General features: G+C 50.7%; 2 protein-coding genes across 6 annotated transcripts in view; both read right to left on the reverse strand.

Annotated features, from left to right (window-relative positions):
* Positions 1-436: 436 nt before the first annotated feature.
* ctcf (CCCTC-binding factor (zinc finger protein)) lies at positions 437-9,588 on the reverse strand. 4 transcript variants are annotated; one of them, XM_084673102.1, is made up of 14 exons: positions 9,409-9,587; positions 7,942-8,065; positions 7,387-7,773; positions 7,026-7,220; positions 6,461-6,797; positions 6,039-6,209; positions 5,767-5,900; positions 5,467-5,587; positions 4,102-4,251; positions 3,815-3,975; positions 3,484-3,666; positions 3,175-3,319; positions 2,786-3,049; positions 437-2,645 (listed from the first exon to the last, which is right to left on the reverse strand). In XM_084673102.1, the coding sequence occupies exons 2-14, from the start codon at positions 7,963-7,965 to the stop codon at positions 2,410-2,412; spliced, it is 2,508 nt and encodes an 835-aa protein (XP_084529228.1). In that variant the 5' UTR covers positions 7,966-8,065; positions 9,409-9,587; the 3' UTR covers positions 437-2,409. The 4 variants fall into 4 exon arrangements, with proteins under 4 accessions (XP_084529228.1, XP_084529230.1, XP_084529232.1 ...); XM_084673104.1 differs by lacking the exon at positions 7,942-8,065 and having other exon boundaries at positions 9,409-9,588; XM_084673106.1 differs by lacking the exons at positions 7,942-8,065; positions 9,409-9,587 and adding an exon at positions 8,316-9,368.
* A 1,130-nt stretch (positions 9,589-10,718) lies between these two features.
* ripor1 (RHO family interacting cell polarization regulator 1) overlaps positions 10,719-17,214 on the reverse strand; it is a 30,822-nt gene continuing 24,326 nt past the window's right edge. For both annotated transcript variants that reach the window (XM_084673101.1, XM_084673100.1), the window contains exons 14-22: positions 17,015-17,160; positions 16,595-16,760; positions 16,182-16,317; positions 15,349-15,510; positions 15,050-15,208; positions 14,556-14,752; positions 14,304-14,387; positions 12,972-13,062; positions 10,719-12,631 (exon numbers count right to left, since the gene is read on the reverse strand). In XM_084673101.1, coding sequence (XP_084529227.1) covers positions 12,534-12,631; positions 12,972-13,062; positions 14,304-14,387; positions 14,556-14,752; positions 15,050-15,208; positions 15,349-15,510; positions 16,182-16,317; positions 16,595-16,760; positions 17,015-17,160 — 1,239 coding nt within the window. In that variant the 3' untranslated portion in view covers positions 10,719-12,533. The remainder of the gene's footprint in view (positions 12,632-12,971; positions 13,063-14,303; positions 14,388-14,555; positions 14,753-15,049; positions 15,209-15,348; positions 15,511-16,181; positions 16,318-16,594; positions 16,761-17,014; positions 17,161-17,214) is intronic.

Raw genomic sequence — 17,214 nt, forward strand, 5'->3', positions numbered from 1 at the left:
GTGAGGAGGGAGGCAGGCAAGGAAATAAGAGGCGCACACACACACATCCTGCTTTGGCGTGCGAGTCAGAATGAAACTACAGGCAGGACCGAGATCAGACAGGAAGTCACAATCCTCCACGTCACCATGGCAACATCCGTCTCACCTACACCTATATTGTTCAGTCGCTGAATAACGGGTTTAACCCCCTCACTGCTGCGCTGACATGGTCCACTCACACTGGTTATACACTCGCTACCATGGAAACCTGAAACTCACTACATTTCTCACTGTACTTTAACGACTGTGCTGTTAGTGTTGTCACCAAGTGTCTAACGTGGATGTAAGACAACAAAAAACACTAAAACATGCTAATTCAGTAGGATTTGCAACATGCCAGTGGTAGTCGTAGTATCGGTGGTTTTCAGAAGGGTAAGAAACCAGGAGGAACACCAGATGTTAGGCCAGTATGTTTTATTACCTGTACAGTGACACATCCTCAGATCCAGCATGTCTACCAGCTCAGCCCTGACCCGACCCTCTCCAAACAGGCCACGCTCCTCCCTCCCCTCCTCGGGAACCCTCTGATCTCTGTCAGGATTGGCTAGATCTCTAGAGACGCTCACGGCCTGCACCTGAACGACCTGGCATGATCAGAGATGACCTCACGAAAGGAAGGAGAGAGCAGACCCATTTGTTGAGCAGTCAGTCAGTTTGACTCCGGCTGTGTGCTTGTCTCAGAATTCGAAAAAGTACAGTCAGGTACAAAAATGCATCAACCTAGTATTGTATCGTAAGAGCTTGACAAAAAGCAGTTTAATTGTAATCATTTCTTACAAGAGGGAACGTCATTCGGTCAGCATTTAATCTGTGAAAGGGCATAGTTCTCTTCAAACAAGTTTTAACAAACTTTATACAAAAACGTCGTTTTATACTCCTCTCGTTCCTCTCTCAACATATCCCCTGATCTTTCTAGTGTGGCAAAGAGAGATCGACAATGACATTATAGGAACATACTCTCATTCAGCAAGGACCGACCAACACCTTCGCAGCCTCACTGACTCCTCACTCTCTCCAGAGCTGCTGGGCGCATCGTGTTGCACATCCATGTGCGCTGCTCTGGAGCCCTGAACAAACATTGGGGGGGGAGGGGGGGATCTACATCATCTTCTCCCGGAGGTGGAGCAGACTGCTACGGTCTAGGGTGGGGTGGGACTGGGAGGACGAGAGAATCGGGTGATCCTGCCGTCGGCCGGGAGGCTTGCGGGGATGGAGGTGGCAGGAGAGGTCACGCAATGGAGGAGGGAGTCTGCCTGGAGGTCAGTCTTCTGACCGCCTGGAGGACCGGTGGTTCTCCGGCCCAGCCTGCTGCCTGTGGAGCAGGGGGTGGCTTCTCTGCTCCTCCCATAGCTTCTACCTTCACCTCTGGTCCTGGTCTCTACCAGGAATACGCCATGCCAGGCTAGCGCACACACGCACACGCACTCCTGTTCCACATATATAGCACACCCTGCCTCACAGCTCTTCACATTGCTAGAAAAAAAGATTAAAATGTTCGTAAAATAAAAAATAAAAATTATTTACAAGCAAAACAAGCCAAGATTACCTTTTATACAACAAAAACCTCTGTCTCTCAAACATAAATTCGAATGAATAGATTGATGGATGGATGGATGAATGGATGTTCCCCTAGGTAGTCCCTAGCCAAATAATCATTTGATTGTTAATCGGAAAACCTACATCAACTTCATAATCAGAGATTAGTAAAGAAGTCAGTACACAATGCAATAATCAATTAATCAAAACAGGAATTGGTTCTTTAGAACTGCCGAGAACATTCTAGCGCTCTAGATTTAAAAGCCTACAAAAAAAAAGAAAGAAAGAATGTTCTAGAATCTATAGACAAATTCTTGAGGTCCTAGAACACAAGGCGGAGACGGCCAGACGAGGGCAGCCCTGGAGATGACCCCTGTAGATGGGTTCATCACAGGTCGGCTGACAAGGGAACCGCTAGAATGAAGAAGCCAGCGCCCCATGCATCAAGCCCTGCTTGGGGAAAGACTGGACCACAGTCTGTCTGGTTTACAAAGCTACATCTCTCTCTACAGCCTGCACACACAGGAAGCAGGCTAGGATACAGGCAGGAAGTGGGTTTGGGTAGGTAGAAAAAAGAAAAAAAAACGACAACAAAAGAAACACAGTAAATGATGTAGTCAGAATACGACAGGCAGGCCTGAAGAGTGAGTGATAGAGCAGTCAGCAGAGAGGGGAGGATCAGTTCTCATGGGGGTGTGGAGTTACTGAGCCTATGGGCTTCAGAAAGGGATGTTACAATGGGCCGGGCGGAGCTGTAGGGGGGAGGTAAGGGGGGGTGAGGGGTGTGGGTTGATGTAAGGGGTGAGGGGGGGAGGCTGTGATTCCCTCCTCCCCTCACCGGTCCATCATGCTGAGGATCATCTCCGGGGTGAGGTCCCCGTTCGCCGCAGACTCCTCCCCCGCCACGGCCAGCTCCACCGTCTCCACGACGACCTCCTCCGGTCCCGCCTCCTGCTCTGGGGCTGCTGCGGCGACGGCGGGGGCGGCCGGCTCTGGCCCCGCCTCCTTCTTCACGATGATGTTCTCCACCGTGCCTGTGGTCTCATCCTCCACCTGGATGATGGCCGTGGCTGATGGAGGGGGGGGGGGGAAGAGAGTGTTTAGGTGCAGCTCTCTGGGCGTATGTGGAGCCCTCTGTGACACTGCTTTTAAAAAGGGCTATCCAGACACACTGCGATCTCCAGCACCCCCTACAGGTCAGGATACTTACTGCGGTTGGCTCTGGTGGACGCCCGGCCAGGCTTGGTGGGGGTGCTGGGTTTGGGGGGCGGGGCGGGCTTGGGGGCGTTCTTGGGGGGGCGTCCCCGTTTCCTCTTGACCGGGGGCTCCTCGGGGGCGGGGACGGGCACGGTGGGCGGGGCCTGGTCCACCTCCATCTCCTCCTCTTCCTCCTCCTCCTCCTGCAGCGCCGCAGCATCGTCCTCGTCAACGTCCTCCTCGTCGTCGTCGTCCAGCTCCACCTCAGCATGTTCGTCTGGGGGCAGGGTGGGTGTTAGGACAGGGAATAGGAAACATGGCCTCTCTAGTCCCAGCCTCAGCCTCGAATCCAGCCCTAGTCCCGCCTTTGTCCCAGCCCCAGCCAATCAGAGGGTCTCTTACCACTATCCTCCTCCTCGTCTCTCCTGGAACGCATCTTCCTCTTCCGGCCACGCCCCCGTCCTCTCCTGGGGGGTGGGGGCGAGCCGTTCTCCCCCTCCTCCCCGGGATCCCCGTTGCAGTTCTCTGAATGTTTCACCATGGTGTTCTGCAGGAGGAACACAGAACATCACACACACACACACACACACACACACACAAGCATGAGTAAGGAACCTTCTGTGTAACCACTTGACATGGGTGTAGGTTTCATGATATCCCACAACAATCTCTCTCTCCCCCCCCCCCACATGTGAACATGCGTGTGCGTACCCTGCGGGTGAAGGTCTTGCTGCACTTGGGGCACACAAAGGCGGTGGGGATGAAGTTGGGGTCGTGGTAGCGTTTGAAGTGCATGTCCAGCAGCTGCTTCTGCCTGAAGGTCTTGTCACACTGGCTGCAGGCGTACGGCTTCTCCCCGGTGTGGGTGCGCTTGTGCATCACCATGTGGCGCTCCTGGTCAACAACCACAACCGCCACAGGATCACAAACACAGCGGGCACGTTGGCACACACACACACACAACCTGTCTACACACACGCTACCTGTCTGCGCACACACCCTAAGTGTCTGCGCGCAGACACACACACACACTCTCTTCTACCTGTCTGCAGCAGTAGTCACACATGTCGCATTTGAAGCGTTTCTCGTTCTTGTGGGACTTCTGGTGCTGGATGAGGGCGTAGCGCTCGTGGAACGTGGCCTCGCAGTAGCGACACTTCCTGCCCTGCTCGATGAACGAGTGCTGCTTCCTCAGGTGGACACCTGAGGGAAGGAGAGACACGAGGGGCAGAGAGAGGAGTAGGAAGTGAGGAGCAGGAACATCAAGTCTGTCATCCCTGCTCGTGGTCGCGCGCGCTTCAGAGAGGGGGATGCCGGTGGGCTCCTTACCCAGGTCGCTCTTGCGGGCGATGACCGTGTCGCAGTGCGGGCAGTGGAACTTGGCCACGTTCTCCGTGTGCTTCTGCAGGATGTGCATCTTCATGGTGCCGCTCTGGGTGAAGCGGGCGTGGCAGATGTAGCACTCGTACGGCTTCTCGCCTGGGACACACAGAGCGGAGAGGAGGTGAGGGAGACACGCCCTGCTACCAGTCCACAGGTGTGTGTGGGGGTGTGTGTGGGGGGGGGACTGAGATACCAGATGGTTCAACTCTGGACACGTGTCACTGTGTCCGTTTGGTGTTATGGGAAGTCAAAGGAAGCACAAAGCAGAGGCCTGCTCGATAAAGGCCGCTCAAAAATGCTGGACTTCAAATCAGTCAGCTGGGGCTAAAGCGGTTCCATAAAGGCCCATTCTAGTTCACGCAATCCAAATAATTCAAGTCAGATTCAGGAAGTCAATATAAATTGCGTGCACCCTGTTCTTCAGCAGCCCGAGAGGTAGAACATGAATCATACTGATCCACCACGGCGAAAAGCAAAGCCAACACACGGCCACGTGACTTCTGCCAGAAAGAACGTTGTAAGCCGTGTACTACGACAGCTCCCTCATCCACCGCTTCATCAAAATAAAATGACACGCCATGATTGACGTGAACGATAGGCTACGTAGGTCGAGGTCCTTTTTTTATAGATCTTTACTTCATTGACAAAAAAAACAGACGCCCTCTAAAACACATCTAAATTGACTGACTGTTTTAAATAAATAGCCTACCATTAATCAAGACACATTTAACATGTTTCTTTTGTGTCGGGAAAATGGAGGATAGATGTATGGATATAGGTTTGTTTTGCAATTGTAGGCTACTGTTAACAATTATGTATCTATGATAGATATACTGGGATAATTTAGACTGAAATATAGGCCTATGCCTGATGCCTAAACATTTGAAATCACAAACTACCATATAGCCATACGTTTAACGTAGGCTATGGTTTTTATCATTCTGAAATCATTGTTCATCCTTGTTTAATGCATAAGGCTAAATGTTGTAGCCTTTTTATGTATTTAAGTGGATTTTCTATAAAATGTAACTAACTGACATAAGCCAGTCTTATTTGGTAAACTCACTTTATGGAACAGGCCTCAGGTTTATTCCACTTCAAAGCTATTACCAGGGATTTCGGTTTGTAGCTAATTTGGATGGGATTGGATGAGTTATGGTGGTGCTTAGAATGATCATTCTTCTGACACTGTACAAAACCACAACTTGCCGATAAAACTTTGGCAAATTTGGTTTTGATTCGACTCCACACAGAACAGACCGAGTCAGCTGGACTGGAGCTGGACAGTAGAGACGGTAGAGAGATGTTTACCAGAGTGGGTCCTCATGTGTCTCTTCAGCTTGTAGGTGTCTCTGCTGGCGTAGGAACACAGGCTGCACTGGAACGGACGCTCGCCGGTGTGAGACCGGATGTGGCGCTTCAGCTTGCTCACCTGACACACACACACACACACACACACACACACACGGGCAGACACACACACGGGTGCACACACAGACACACACACGGGCAGACACACACACACACATTTTTGAGTCAGATCAAGAGCACTACACCTGGTCCTAAACCACTAAACCCCCCAGATTAGCTCCACCCAGGGCTGCCACCCACCTCCACGCTGGCGTAGTCACACATGGAGCATTTGAAGGGCTTCTCGTGGGTGTGTTTGTAGCGGCGATGTCGCACCAGCTCCCCGCTGGTCACAAACGCCATGTCACAATCCTGACACTTGTGAGGCCTGGTTCCTATGGAGACCGTGGGGATTACAAGGCTGCCCACGGTGCCGTCTCCGTGGACGTGTTTAGGTGTGTGTAGACGTCTCTGTGTGCGCGCGACAGACTGTGTGTGTGTTTCTGTGTGTCTGTGTGTGTGTGTGTGTGTACCTGTGTGTGTGTTGAGGTGGTTCCTCAGCAGGGTCACCGTCCTGAAGGCGCGCCCACACAGGTGACACTTGTGTGGCCTCTCGTCCGTGTGGCTCTTCATGTGGCGGTCCAGGTTGGAGCGCCGGGGGCAAGTGTAGCTGCACAGCTCACACTGGAACGTCTTCTTCACGCCTGCACAACACACACACACAGTCAGACACACACACACACACAGTCAGACACACACACACACACAGTCAGACAGTGTCTTTAGGGAGGGAGATTACATTTCCAGGCAGAGTCTTCCCTTTGCATCTAATCATTATTTACAATGATAAATAATGATCATGTAAAACCCTTTATCTAGTTTGATTTCCCTTGACCCAAAGCACGAGCCACCTGGAGCAGCGGCAGGCTAAGGGAGCACTTGTTTCGTCTCTCACCTTTCTTCTTGATCTTGGTGGGCTTGGGGGGCTTCATGTTTCCCACCACCTTCTCAGCGTTGACCTCAGACAGCTGCCCCTCCTGCTGCTCCTCCTCAAAGTCGTACACGGACACGTCCATGTCCCTCTCCCCCTCGGTGTAGCGCAGCCGGCTCTTTTTGCCCTTCTTGCCCTTCTTGGCGGAGTGGGGCTGGTAGTCAGGGTCCTTGGCCCAAGACGGGTCCTCTCCCTGGGCCTCGGAGGGCTCCTCGTCCCCCTGGAGCACCTGGTCCTCCTGTTGGAGACCCTCCTCCTGCTCCACTGTCTCCACCATGCCGTTGGCTCCCACCTTCACCACCTGGACACACACACACACAAACACAGACAAGTTAGGCCCTTAGCTTCACCACCTGGACACACGTGCAGGCAGGGAGTGGGGCATTATGGGTAGTGTAGTTTTACTTGGCAGGGTCATTATGGGTAGTGTAGTTTTACCTGGCAGGGCCAGGGTTTGGGTCATTATGGGTAGTGTAGTTTTACCTGGCAGGGCCAGGGTTTGGGGGCATTATGGGTAGTGTAGTTTTACCTGGAAGCCATCAGGAAGGGGCAGGGTGTGGCAGATGACAGGATCTCCATCTTTGGGCATGGCGACCGCGTCGACGTAGCTTCCTTGAAGAGCCTCCACGGTCGCCTGGGAGACGGGCACCTGCACGGTGGAGACTGGTACCTGGACGAGCTGCAGCTCCCCAAGACCTAGCTGCTGTTCCTCCATGTTCACCACCTGGTAACACAGTTACTGCTAGTTACACAGCCTGTTCCTCCATGTTCACCTCCTGAGAACACAGTTACTGCTAGTCATACAAGCTAGTCAGTGTGTGTGTGTGTGTGTGTGTATGGAGCGAGAGGAATGGAGACGGATGGAGAGAGAAAGAGAAGATGCCGGGCACCTGCAGGGTGATGATCTGAGTCTGGTCCACCGTCGTCACGGTAGCCTGGTGGGCGGCGCCCGACACGGCCCCGCCCACGGCCGCCTCCATCCCCTCCGTTTTCATCTGCAGGAGCGACGGGTCCAGGGACTCCATCACCATCACCTCCACCCCCCCGCCGCCCACCATCCCCTCCACCCCGGCCCCCATCAACTGGGCCTGGGCTTCCTCCTGCGGGTCCCCGGGCCCCTCCACCACCCCTCCAGCCTCCGCCGCCTGCTGGAGCAGGTCAGCCACCACCATGGACTCCTCCTCCCCGGGGAAGGAGCTGAGGTCCTTGGCCTTGTAGGCCTCGCCAGCCCCTTCGTCCACCACCGAGTCTGTCGGTCCCCCGTCCATGGGTAACGCCTGGGGGGCGACAAGGAAAGAGAATAACAAGGCCAGAAATGGAGACCATCGCAAAAGGCACAGCGCTAGGCGATCTACCTGCATGTTGTATATTCATCAGTTTGGCTGAATATTTAAATGAACTTGCCAATTCCTTTTTTGGCCACTGTGATTTGATGGGGTGGTTACCTGAAACAGGTACATGAACTTCATCTCTCTACACCTGTGTCTTCCTCAGCGCCTGCCTCAGGTAGGTGTCACACACTTGCCTCAACTCTCCTGACTTTCCACCTGATTATCCTCCCTACACAACCTGGAAAAGGCCACTTTACAACTGTGACAAACACAACAGTACTGTACACACGAAAGCTGGGCTCACATTTGACAGTGTTTACAGACATATTTGGGGAGTAGTTGGCCCAGCCTAACCTGCAGGCTGATGTCTGGTGACAGATACTACCTTTAGCAGGCTGCCTATACGCGTCTGTCATCAGGACGAGGATAAGTTTTGACTGTTGACATGGAGCACTAGTAAACTCTGCTGTTTATGTACCGCTACCAACCGAGTTGTAGAGGGAGCTCTCCTCTTGTTCTCTGCCTTCTGCCGCTGGAACTCAAGGTGGGCTCAGAACGAGACAGCGGGCAATGGAAGCATACAGCAACACGACCGGCGGGGAGCGTGGATAACGTTAATAATAGAACTATTCGTGAGGATATGCTATTAACGCGAAATGGAGAGGAGAGTTCTTGGAGCACGCGGTGTTGTGTTAGCCCACTAGCTAACAACGTTGGGCGCCCGGGTCATTCTGGCTTCCTGACATCGACTCATTTTTGAGTGCGCAACACGGTAGCTAGCGTGGGCTACACTTCGGCTGTTTACAAATCCAGTAATTGCTAGAATAAGATGCCGAGGCAAATTTTGATAATCAGATCAAAACGAGTTTTACACAACTTGCAAGCGATACAAATGGTGCTTGGTTTGAGCGGATGTCAGCGAGCGCATTTTCACAGGCCAGGGCTAGCCCCGAAGCATGAAGGTGGGGCGAGGACCAAAGTTGTTGGTTAGCCAGATATATTTGAATGCTGACGTTGGCTAGGCTAACGTTGGCTAACCTACTAATACGGCTAATGCCATGCATGCCACGATTAACACATGATTGAGATCAAGAAATGTTAAAAACATGCTTCGCTGTAAAGCTGATTTTTAAGTATACATGCAGTTGTCTAGCTAGTTAGAGCATTTTTGATTTTATACGATGTTTTTTTGCCAGCAGAAAGGCTAAGTAATTAAGCTAGCTTGCTATCCCGCCTAGTTTCCATTTCGACGTTATCGCTTTCTAGCTTGCTAGCTAAAATGACAGGAAACAAAGAAGAAAGAAAATGGACGCCTGGCCTAAACAGTAGACCAAAACGATCAACTCTAGAATAACCCAACCTCGACGATATACTAGATAATATATGTTTTAGAGGCCCGTTATATGTGCATTTCGTTCAACTTCTGGGTTATAACAGTTTTTTGATGATTTTTTCAATAACGATAGAGGGAGACAAACACCCCCCGTAAGCAGCCTGGACCGGGAGCCCCATCGTGACACCTAGAGGCCGAATAAAGCTCCTGCAAAACTCCCCCTGCTCTGGAAAGTAGCGTTAGTTTACCTGTTCCACTCTGTTTATCTTCGGGTTGAACTCGACAGAAAGCCCAGAGTCTGTTCTTCAATTTGGCCGAGACAGTTTAGGAATGTAACCTTCTCCGTCCGTTTTAATCCTCTCCCGCTTTTGCAGAGTAGACTCCGCACAAAATGGTGGCCTTGTGGCGGCAGTGCGCCTGTGCAGCGCTGGGGGGTGGTGTTGAAGTGGGTGTAGGCACTGCGATTGGCCAGATGGGGCGCCCCGTTTGAAGGCATGGTTTGGAGACAACGCAGATAATTTCTCACTGAGATGAGATACACAACTGTTCGTGAACTGGGGCCTGTTCCATAAAGCAAGTTTACCGAAAAGTCAGAAGGACAATGACCTTACAGTATTCCCTAGTTATTTAAATAATGCGGGATACGGTAGCCTATATATGTAATAGATTTATTTACGCAATATAGTACCTAATGATTAACCAATGTTTTCAAAGGTTGCACTTAAATACAAGGTTTGTATTTGTTTATCAAAAATTACATCATACGCAAATTTGATAGAAGTTCAGTAAATAAACTGAGAACTATGCATCTAAGCTCCCTATACCACCTAAAATGAAAGAAACACATTTCAACATTTTGAACGACATGTATCGCTCCAAAGAAGTAGCCTTCGATTTAATATTAATGATATAACATCCGCTCTTTCTGTTAATGTGACGTGGAGACCACAGACCATATATTGTTTTTATGCAGGGTAATACAAAAATGTTGGCTCGACATCCACAAATGGATAAAACAAAATGTCTCACTTTTCCAAACTTCTATATAGACGATGTTACATTTGGTATTATACTGCAAACCAAAATGATGAATTGTTGCAATAGTATATATATGGTACAGTTTTTTATCCATAAAAATAGTCTTGAAATCATTCCCCAATTTTCCTTTTTTCTTAAATAAATTTAAATTAGGCTATACCTAAAGTACTTAAAATTGGTAAACGGAAGAAAAGCACAATAAATGTATGATATGCTAAAACACTTTCCCATGATGTCAACGAAACATAATTGAATTTGACTTCCCCTTATATGTTATATTATTTAATTGATTTTATAGATATTTTTTTCCTTTTCATTTCCTTTGTAATCCATTATTAATCCTGTATTATAAAATGTGTAATTTTGATTACAATGTTATTGTGCCATTTGGCAAATGTGCTGTACCTTTCAGGTACTAAAAGAGTATCAATGTTGCAATATATGGTTTGTACATAAAAAAATAAAATAAAAGGTTTGTATTTGTTTATTTACCCGCTTCGTAAAAACATCACAGGAAACGTCATTTGAAACATTTTATTAATAATTTGTTTACATTTGATGCCAGGCAACATAAATTACCAGACAATAAACTTTATAGAAAAAAAAAATCAAAGAAAATCAGTTGTTTTATTGCTAAACAATCAGTGAATCTTAAGGAAAATATACTTTGCAGCAGTGTTTATATGTGTATGCACTGCATTTATTCATTCTTAAATAAAGATATGTCCTCTGTCTTTACGTTTCATTAAATGGTTCTCCACCAGAGCTTGAGGCACTTAGACACTGAAGAAACCCATTCAGAGCTGTGCTGCGTTAACATTCAGGAAACAGCCACATCCAGCGCTCCCAGCTGAACTGGTCTGCCACTCTGAGCAGGTAGTGAGGAGGGGTGACTGGAGAAGTGGCTTTTATTTTGAAACGGTACAGTGTATCCAACGTGTAGGTGAGTGGAAGAAACCGAAAAGCAAGTTCATTCACATCCAACTCGTGAAACCAGTCAGTGTGCTGTGTTCTTCTCTGATAAACGACATCACTGCTGTGAAGTCCTGGAGACTACAGGTAAAGAAAGCAGCGGGTGGGAGATCTACAAGGGTACACGCCATGGACCCCCACGCACACACACCACCTCACTGATCAGTCACATCCACCTCTTCCCTCAGAGCACTTTAGTCTGTTCCTATAAAAGGAGAGAGCGATGGGAGCCTGGTGCTCTGTAACGTTCCATCAACCCCTGGTTCATCTCACTCGTTAGAGTAATCACAACAGGGAAATCCCCCCAGCCCCCAGCCTCACTATCTTCAGCAGGCTATATCATCACCACCAAAAATGGAGGTGTTGTCACTCAAAAACACAAGTACATTTACTCCGATTGTCCTGACAGTGCCAACTGAATTACTATACAATGATATAACATGTACACTTCCAGTGGAGTATATAAGAATATAGAGTGATGGTATAGAATTATGGCACTGATTGGTCTGGCCAGACCCTGTGTCATGGCAACATCAACCTCAAGAAAGCTTCTCCACCAATCACAGTCCACGGAGGAAAGTCCTCCAGCAGTGCTCCTCCAATCACAGTCTGTCTTCAGCTCTGTCACAGGTGACTGATTGGGAGTGCGACTGAAGGGGACCAATCACTCTCACTCAGACATCAGGCTCTTCACAAGCTGAGCAGATCAAAAGTGCGTTTGCCTGCTCAACATTTGTTCAATTCGTGTTATATAGAATATGACCTTCCAAAACGGATGTTGACCCCCTGTCCTCTCCCTCTGTCTATACCTCCATCCCTTCCTCTGTCACAACAATCCACTATTCTCTCCCCCTGCCTCTATTTATACCTCCCTTCTCTCTCTCCTTTCCTCTCCCTCCCTCCCTCTGTCTATATCTCCCTTCCTCCCTCTATCTCCCTCCCTCTGTCTGTCTATACCTCCCTTCCTCCTTCGCTGTCTCCCTCCCTCTGTCTGTCTATACCTCCCTTCCTCCTTCGCTGTCTCCCTCCCTCTGTCTGTCTATACCTCCCTTCCTCCCCCTCTCTCTCCCAGTCTGTCAGTTCATGGTGGGTTTAGAAAGTCTAGGTGTGATGTAAGGCAGATTGAGCTTCTTCAACTTCCTGTCTTCCAGTCCCACGGCTCAGCGAGAGACTTCCTCGTGCTGCAGGTCACAGTGTGTGAGACAACAGCGTGTTCAGCAGGTTTGTGTGTTCAGTAGGGTGGTCATACGTGTGTGTGTGTGTGTTGGGAGCGTACAGTAAGAGTGTGTGTGGTTCATGATCATGGTAGGGTAGCAGTGTGGAGACCAGGGGTGGTGTGTGTGTGCCTGGTTTGGCGAGGGGGTTAGAAGGCAGTGCTGGCCATACTGCCAGGGGTGAAGAGACGAGGAACGCCGCCCTGAGATGTCTCCACGTGGCGGTGGGCCATCTTCCCCTCCTCACCTGTGGGAAACACACACAAACACAAACACGTATTTACATTTTAGTCATTTAGCAGACGCTCTTATCCAGAGCAACTTACAGGAAGTAGAGGAAAATCCCCTCCGAGGCAAGTAAGGGAAGTGCCTTGCCCAAGGACACAACGTAATGTTTCCGGCCGGGAATCGAATTGAATCGAATTGGCAACCTTCAGATTACTAGCCTGATGCCCTCGCCACCTGACTCCCTATCGATATCGGTATACTGGAACACATATCACCTCCATACCTCACCCTCTCACTCACACACACAAATAGTAGTTTTAATTCCTCAAATAAAGCAATAAAACATAGAAGTCTCTTACCCAGCACCAGCAGAGCCTGTTTGGCTGCATCTCTCACATCCTCCTTGTCTGTCCGACACAGGTACACCAGCTGGTCTATACTTTCTTTGGCCTGGGGAACAGAAGAGGAGGGGAGCATGTTTACGTGTGTGGGGATGTTCCTGTACTGTGTGCTTCACTAGGGGAGGTGGTGTGTTCCTGTACTGTGTGCTTCACTAGGGGAGGTGGTGTGTTCCTGTACTGTGTGCTTCACTAGGGGAGGTGGTGTGTTCCTGTACTGTGTGCTTCACTAGGGGAGGTGGTGTGTTCCTGTACTGTGTGATTCACTAGTGAAGGTGGTGTGTTCCTGTACTGTGTGCTTCACTAGGGGAGGTGGTGTGTTCCTGTACTGTGTGATTCACTAGTGAAGGTGGTGTGTTCCTGTACTGTGTGCTTCACTAGGGGAGGTGGTGTGTTCCTGTACTGTGTGCTTCACTAGGGGAGGTGGTGTGTTCCTGTACTGTGTGCTTCACTAGGGGAGGTGGTGTGTTCCTGTACAGTGTGCTTCACTAAGGGAGGTAGTGTGTTCCTGTACTGTGTGCTTCACTAAGGGAGGTGGTGTGTTCCTGTACTGTGTGCTTCACTAGGGGAGGTGGTGTGTTCCTGTACTGTGTGCTTCACTAGGGGAGGTGGTGTGTTCCTGTACTGTGTGCTTCACTAAGGGAGGTGGTGTGTTCCTGTACTGTGTGCTTCACTAGGGGAGGTGGTGTGTTCCTGTACTGTGTGCTTCACTAGGGGAGGTGGTGTGTTCCTGTACTGTGTGCTTCACTAAGGGAGGTGGTGTGTTCCTGTACTGTGTGATTCACTAGGGGAGGTGGTGTGTTCCTGTACTGTGTGCTTCACTAAGGGAGGTGGTGTGTTCCTGTACTGTGTGATTCACTAGTGAAGGTGGTGTGTTCCTGTACTGTGTGATTCACTAGTGAAGGTGGTGTGTTCCTGTACTGTGTGCTTCACTAAGGGAGGTGGTGTGTTCCTGTACTGTGTGCTTCACTAGGGGAGGTGGTGTGTTCCTGTACAGTGTGCTTCACTAAGGGAGGTAGTGTGTTCCTGTACTGTGTGCTTCACTAGGGGAGGTGGTGTGTTCCTGTACTGTGTGCTTCACTAGGGGAGGTGGTGTGTTCCTGTACAGTGTGCTTCACTAAGGGAGGTAGTGTGTTCCTGTACTGTGTGCTTCACTAGGGGAGGTGGTGTGTTCCTGTACTGTGTGCTTCACTAGGGGAGGTGGTGTGTTCCTGTACTGTGTGCTTCACTAGGGGAGGTGGTGTGTTCCTGTACTGTGTGCTTCACTAGGGGAGGTGCTGTGTTCAGACCCACCTTGAGGCAGGCCAAGGCCTTGCAGCCACACACTCTGGTCTCCACACTCTCCTCCTCCAGGAGCTCCAGACAGCTGACCAGGGCCTGGGGGGCAGGGCGACACACATGCATGGAGACAGTTACATCTGAACACTCACACCCTCTGTCTCTCTCTGTCTCTCACACACACACACACACACACACACAGAAACACCTTTACCTCTCTCTGGTTCTGGGGGAGGACAGAGACGTATACACACTTTATTTCCTCACCCTCTCTCTGTGTCGGGGCTGGTCGGCCAGGCTGCGGAGCAGGGAGCTGGCCGAGGTGGAGACCTTGGCCCTGGGGTCCCTGAGCAGCCGGGCCACGGCGTGGATCCCCTCCCTCTTCAGACTGCTCTCTGGAGGCCTCCGCAGCGCCCGCACCAGGGCTTCCTGTTCACACGCCTGCAGGCTCTGGACCAGCCACACTGGGGGAGGGGGAGGAAGAGGAGGAGCTCATGGAACATGGAGTGACAGAGGCCACTTTTCTGTTTCTGTTTGAATGGGACGGACGCAGTGAAGAGAGACGCTGAAGAGACATGCGGGATGCAGGCGTGGATTTGAACCCGGGCGTCTGTGGTGAGGCTTTAGCCAACGTGGTACGCGCATTAAGCGGTGAGGCTCAAGTCTGTAGTTTCCGAGGGAACAACGTGCGCGTGCCACCCTCATCTTCCAGCTCACAGATGGTGTGTGTGTGTGCGTGTCAGCGTGTATGAGTGTCTCACCCTCCTCTGCCAGCTCACAGACGTGTGTGTCCATCTCGCTGACCCCCTCAGCCTCCAAGTAGCTCCAGAACTGGAACAACGTCAACATGTCCACGGAGGCTCCGCCCCCTCGCCGTGGCAACCGGCGCTCCAGGATCCTCTCCACCAACCGCAAAAACACTAGGCCCACACACGCACAAAGTAAGCACACACACACACACACACAAGAGCCCCCAAGAAGTCCCCATACAACATTCTTTCAACATAATATATCTTTACTACGATTGAACAAAGTCAGCAGAGTCAGCAAACGTGTTCACCTGTGTCGGCCATGCCTGAGGCTCTGTCCGGCAGTTTGCAGGCGTAGGTCTTGGCCAGGGCTGCCAGAAAGGTCTCCGTGGAAACGCTGTACACCCGGCCCTGCTCTGTGCACTGCTGCCATAGCAACGCCGCCCCTTGGCACTGCTCGAGCTGGGGAACCACTGCTCCACAGATACGGGGGGCAAAACACAGGGACGGATGTTTATGTTCGTTTAGGAGCCAGGGGTGTCGAGGTTTCAATATACATAAGTGAGAGATGACCCCCTCTCCAACGCACTTTTTTATGAATAAAGTTATATTTCACAGCCACATCCTCAGTGAGTAAAAAAAAAATCTGTCCCACCCACATTTGAAACAATGAAACATTTGAAAACACACCTATGCCCTTGACATGAGCGTTTTGTTATTTCACTTCATAATCACGTAATATCCTCGTGTCCATCATGTAAATGTGCCACATTTAACTATCCAGGCCAATTTCCCATTAGCTGTTCCAGGACTGTTCCAGCTAACTCTGAGAGGACCTCTTATCGGCCCTGAGCACTCAGAGGTCAGGTTGACTAGGCTGTCCTTGCATGCCTGTTTGGGTTTCAGATACAGTCAGTCCTTGGGGGTGGTTGAGGTCTGCCAGTCCACACAAGGTGATGCCAGCTAAACCAAGAGACGGTAGCAGGCATAAAATAGACACAAACCAGTCCACAATTTGCTGATGTGTCCTGACTGTTGTGTAACACCTCTAGACAGGTGTATGACATTGGGATCTCTCCTGAATTTCAAACTCAATCAATCCTCTAACCCTCTATGTGGAGTTCAGACCGGTCGATGACCTCACCTTCCTCTGATTGGGTGACGGCCCCAGGCGTTTCCTTGGCGACGCGTCGTATGAGCTCGAGGACGCGGGCCTCTCTCAGGAGACGGTCCAGAGCGTACATCTCACCGCAACGCAGAGGGCCGAACGTCCCCAGACGCTACACACATACACACACACACAGACACATCATCACACACCATCCCTCAGGATCATGACACACATGCAGCACCATAACACACAGGTCCACACAAGTGGAGTAAAGGGACAGCTATCTGAGTCGTGTTTCTGACCCGTCTCTAAACCTTACCTTGTATCTGTGCGTTCAATTCCGTGTTTGAACAGCTAAACCTCAATATGGGGAGGGAGGAGTGCGTGTGTGTGCGGTGTGTGAGTGTTGCGTACATCCGCGCGAGCGTAAGTGCGTGTGGTCTCACCAGCAGCTGTGCGCTGCAGTTCTTCAGGTGCACCACCAGGGTGCGGTCTAGAGCAGGGCAGCCTGTAGTCAGGGGGGAGGAGGGGGCGTCCCAGCCTCTCTCCTCACACCCCTCGTCTTCCCCCCCACTCTCCTCCCCAGGACCGCAGGGGGCGCTGTGGCCAGCACTGCACAGCAACAACAACAACCCCATCAGAGCCTTGAAAACATCCATATCACCTCCCAGCGAATGTTCTCTAAGCCTTGGTACCGTTTACAACTCTGGCATGGAGATGTGCTGCTGAAACTCTCCACCAGGTGGCGGTATAGCACAACGGTTGCATCGCTTTGCTCGTTGGCTTGCACAATGTTTTAGTGGACACCCGAGGCTGTTTGAGGGATCTGGGTGAGTGTATTAACAAGTGAGGCTGGAGACACTGACCTGTCAGTCCTGTTCCTCTTCCCTTCACCCTCTTCCTCCTCCTCCTCCTCCTCCTCCTCCAGGTCGGAGGTGTTGAGGAAGTCAAAGCTGCCCAGAGCCGTCTCCACAGTCAGACTGACACTCGAGGTACGGCTCTGACTACGACCCTGCTCTCACAAACACACACAAGCACGCATACATGCAATCTTGTTATGGAGTTG

The sequence above is a fragment of the Hypomesus nipponensis genome, chromosome 14, assembly GCF_054491055.1.
Source record: "Hypomesus nipponensis isolate SF chromosome 14, ASM5449105v1, whole genome shotgun sequence".
Lineage (NCBI taxonomy): Eukaryota > Metazoa > Chordata > Actinopteri > Osmeriformes > Osmeridae > Hypomesus > Hypomesus nipponensis.

Coding starts and splice junctions, on each gene's coding strand:
- ctcf (XM_084673102.1), bottom strand. CDS start 7,965: ATGAAGTTCATGTACCTGTTTCAG. Junction 5,901..6,038: donor CCACCTCAACACACACACAG/GTACACACACAC, acceptor CGGTCTCCATAG/GAACCAGGCCTCACAAGTGT. Junction 3,976..4,101: donor CGCCCGCAAGAGCGACCTGG/GTAAGGAGCCCA, acceptor TCCTTCCCTCAG/GTGTCCACCTGAGGAAGCAG.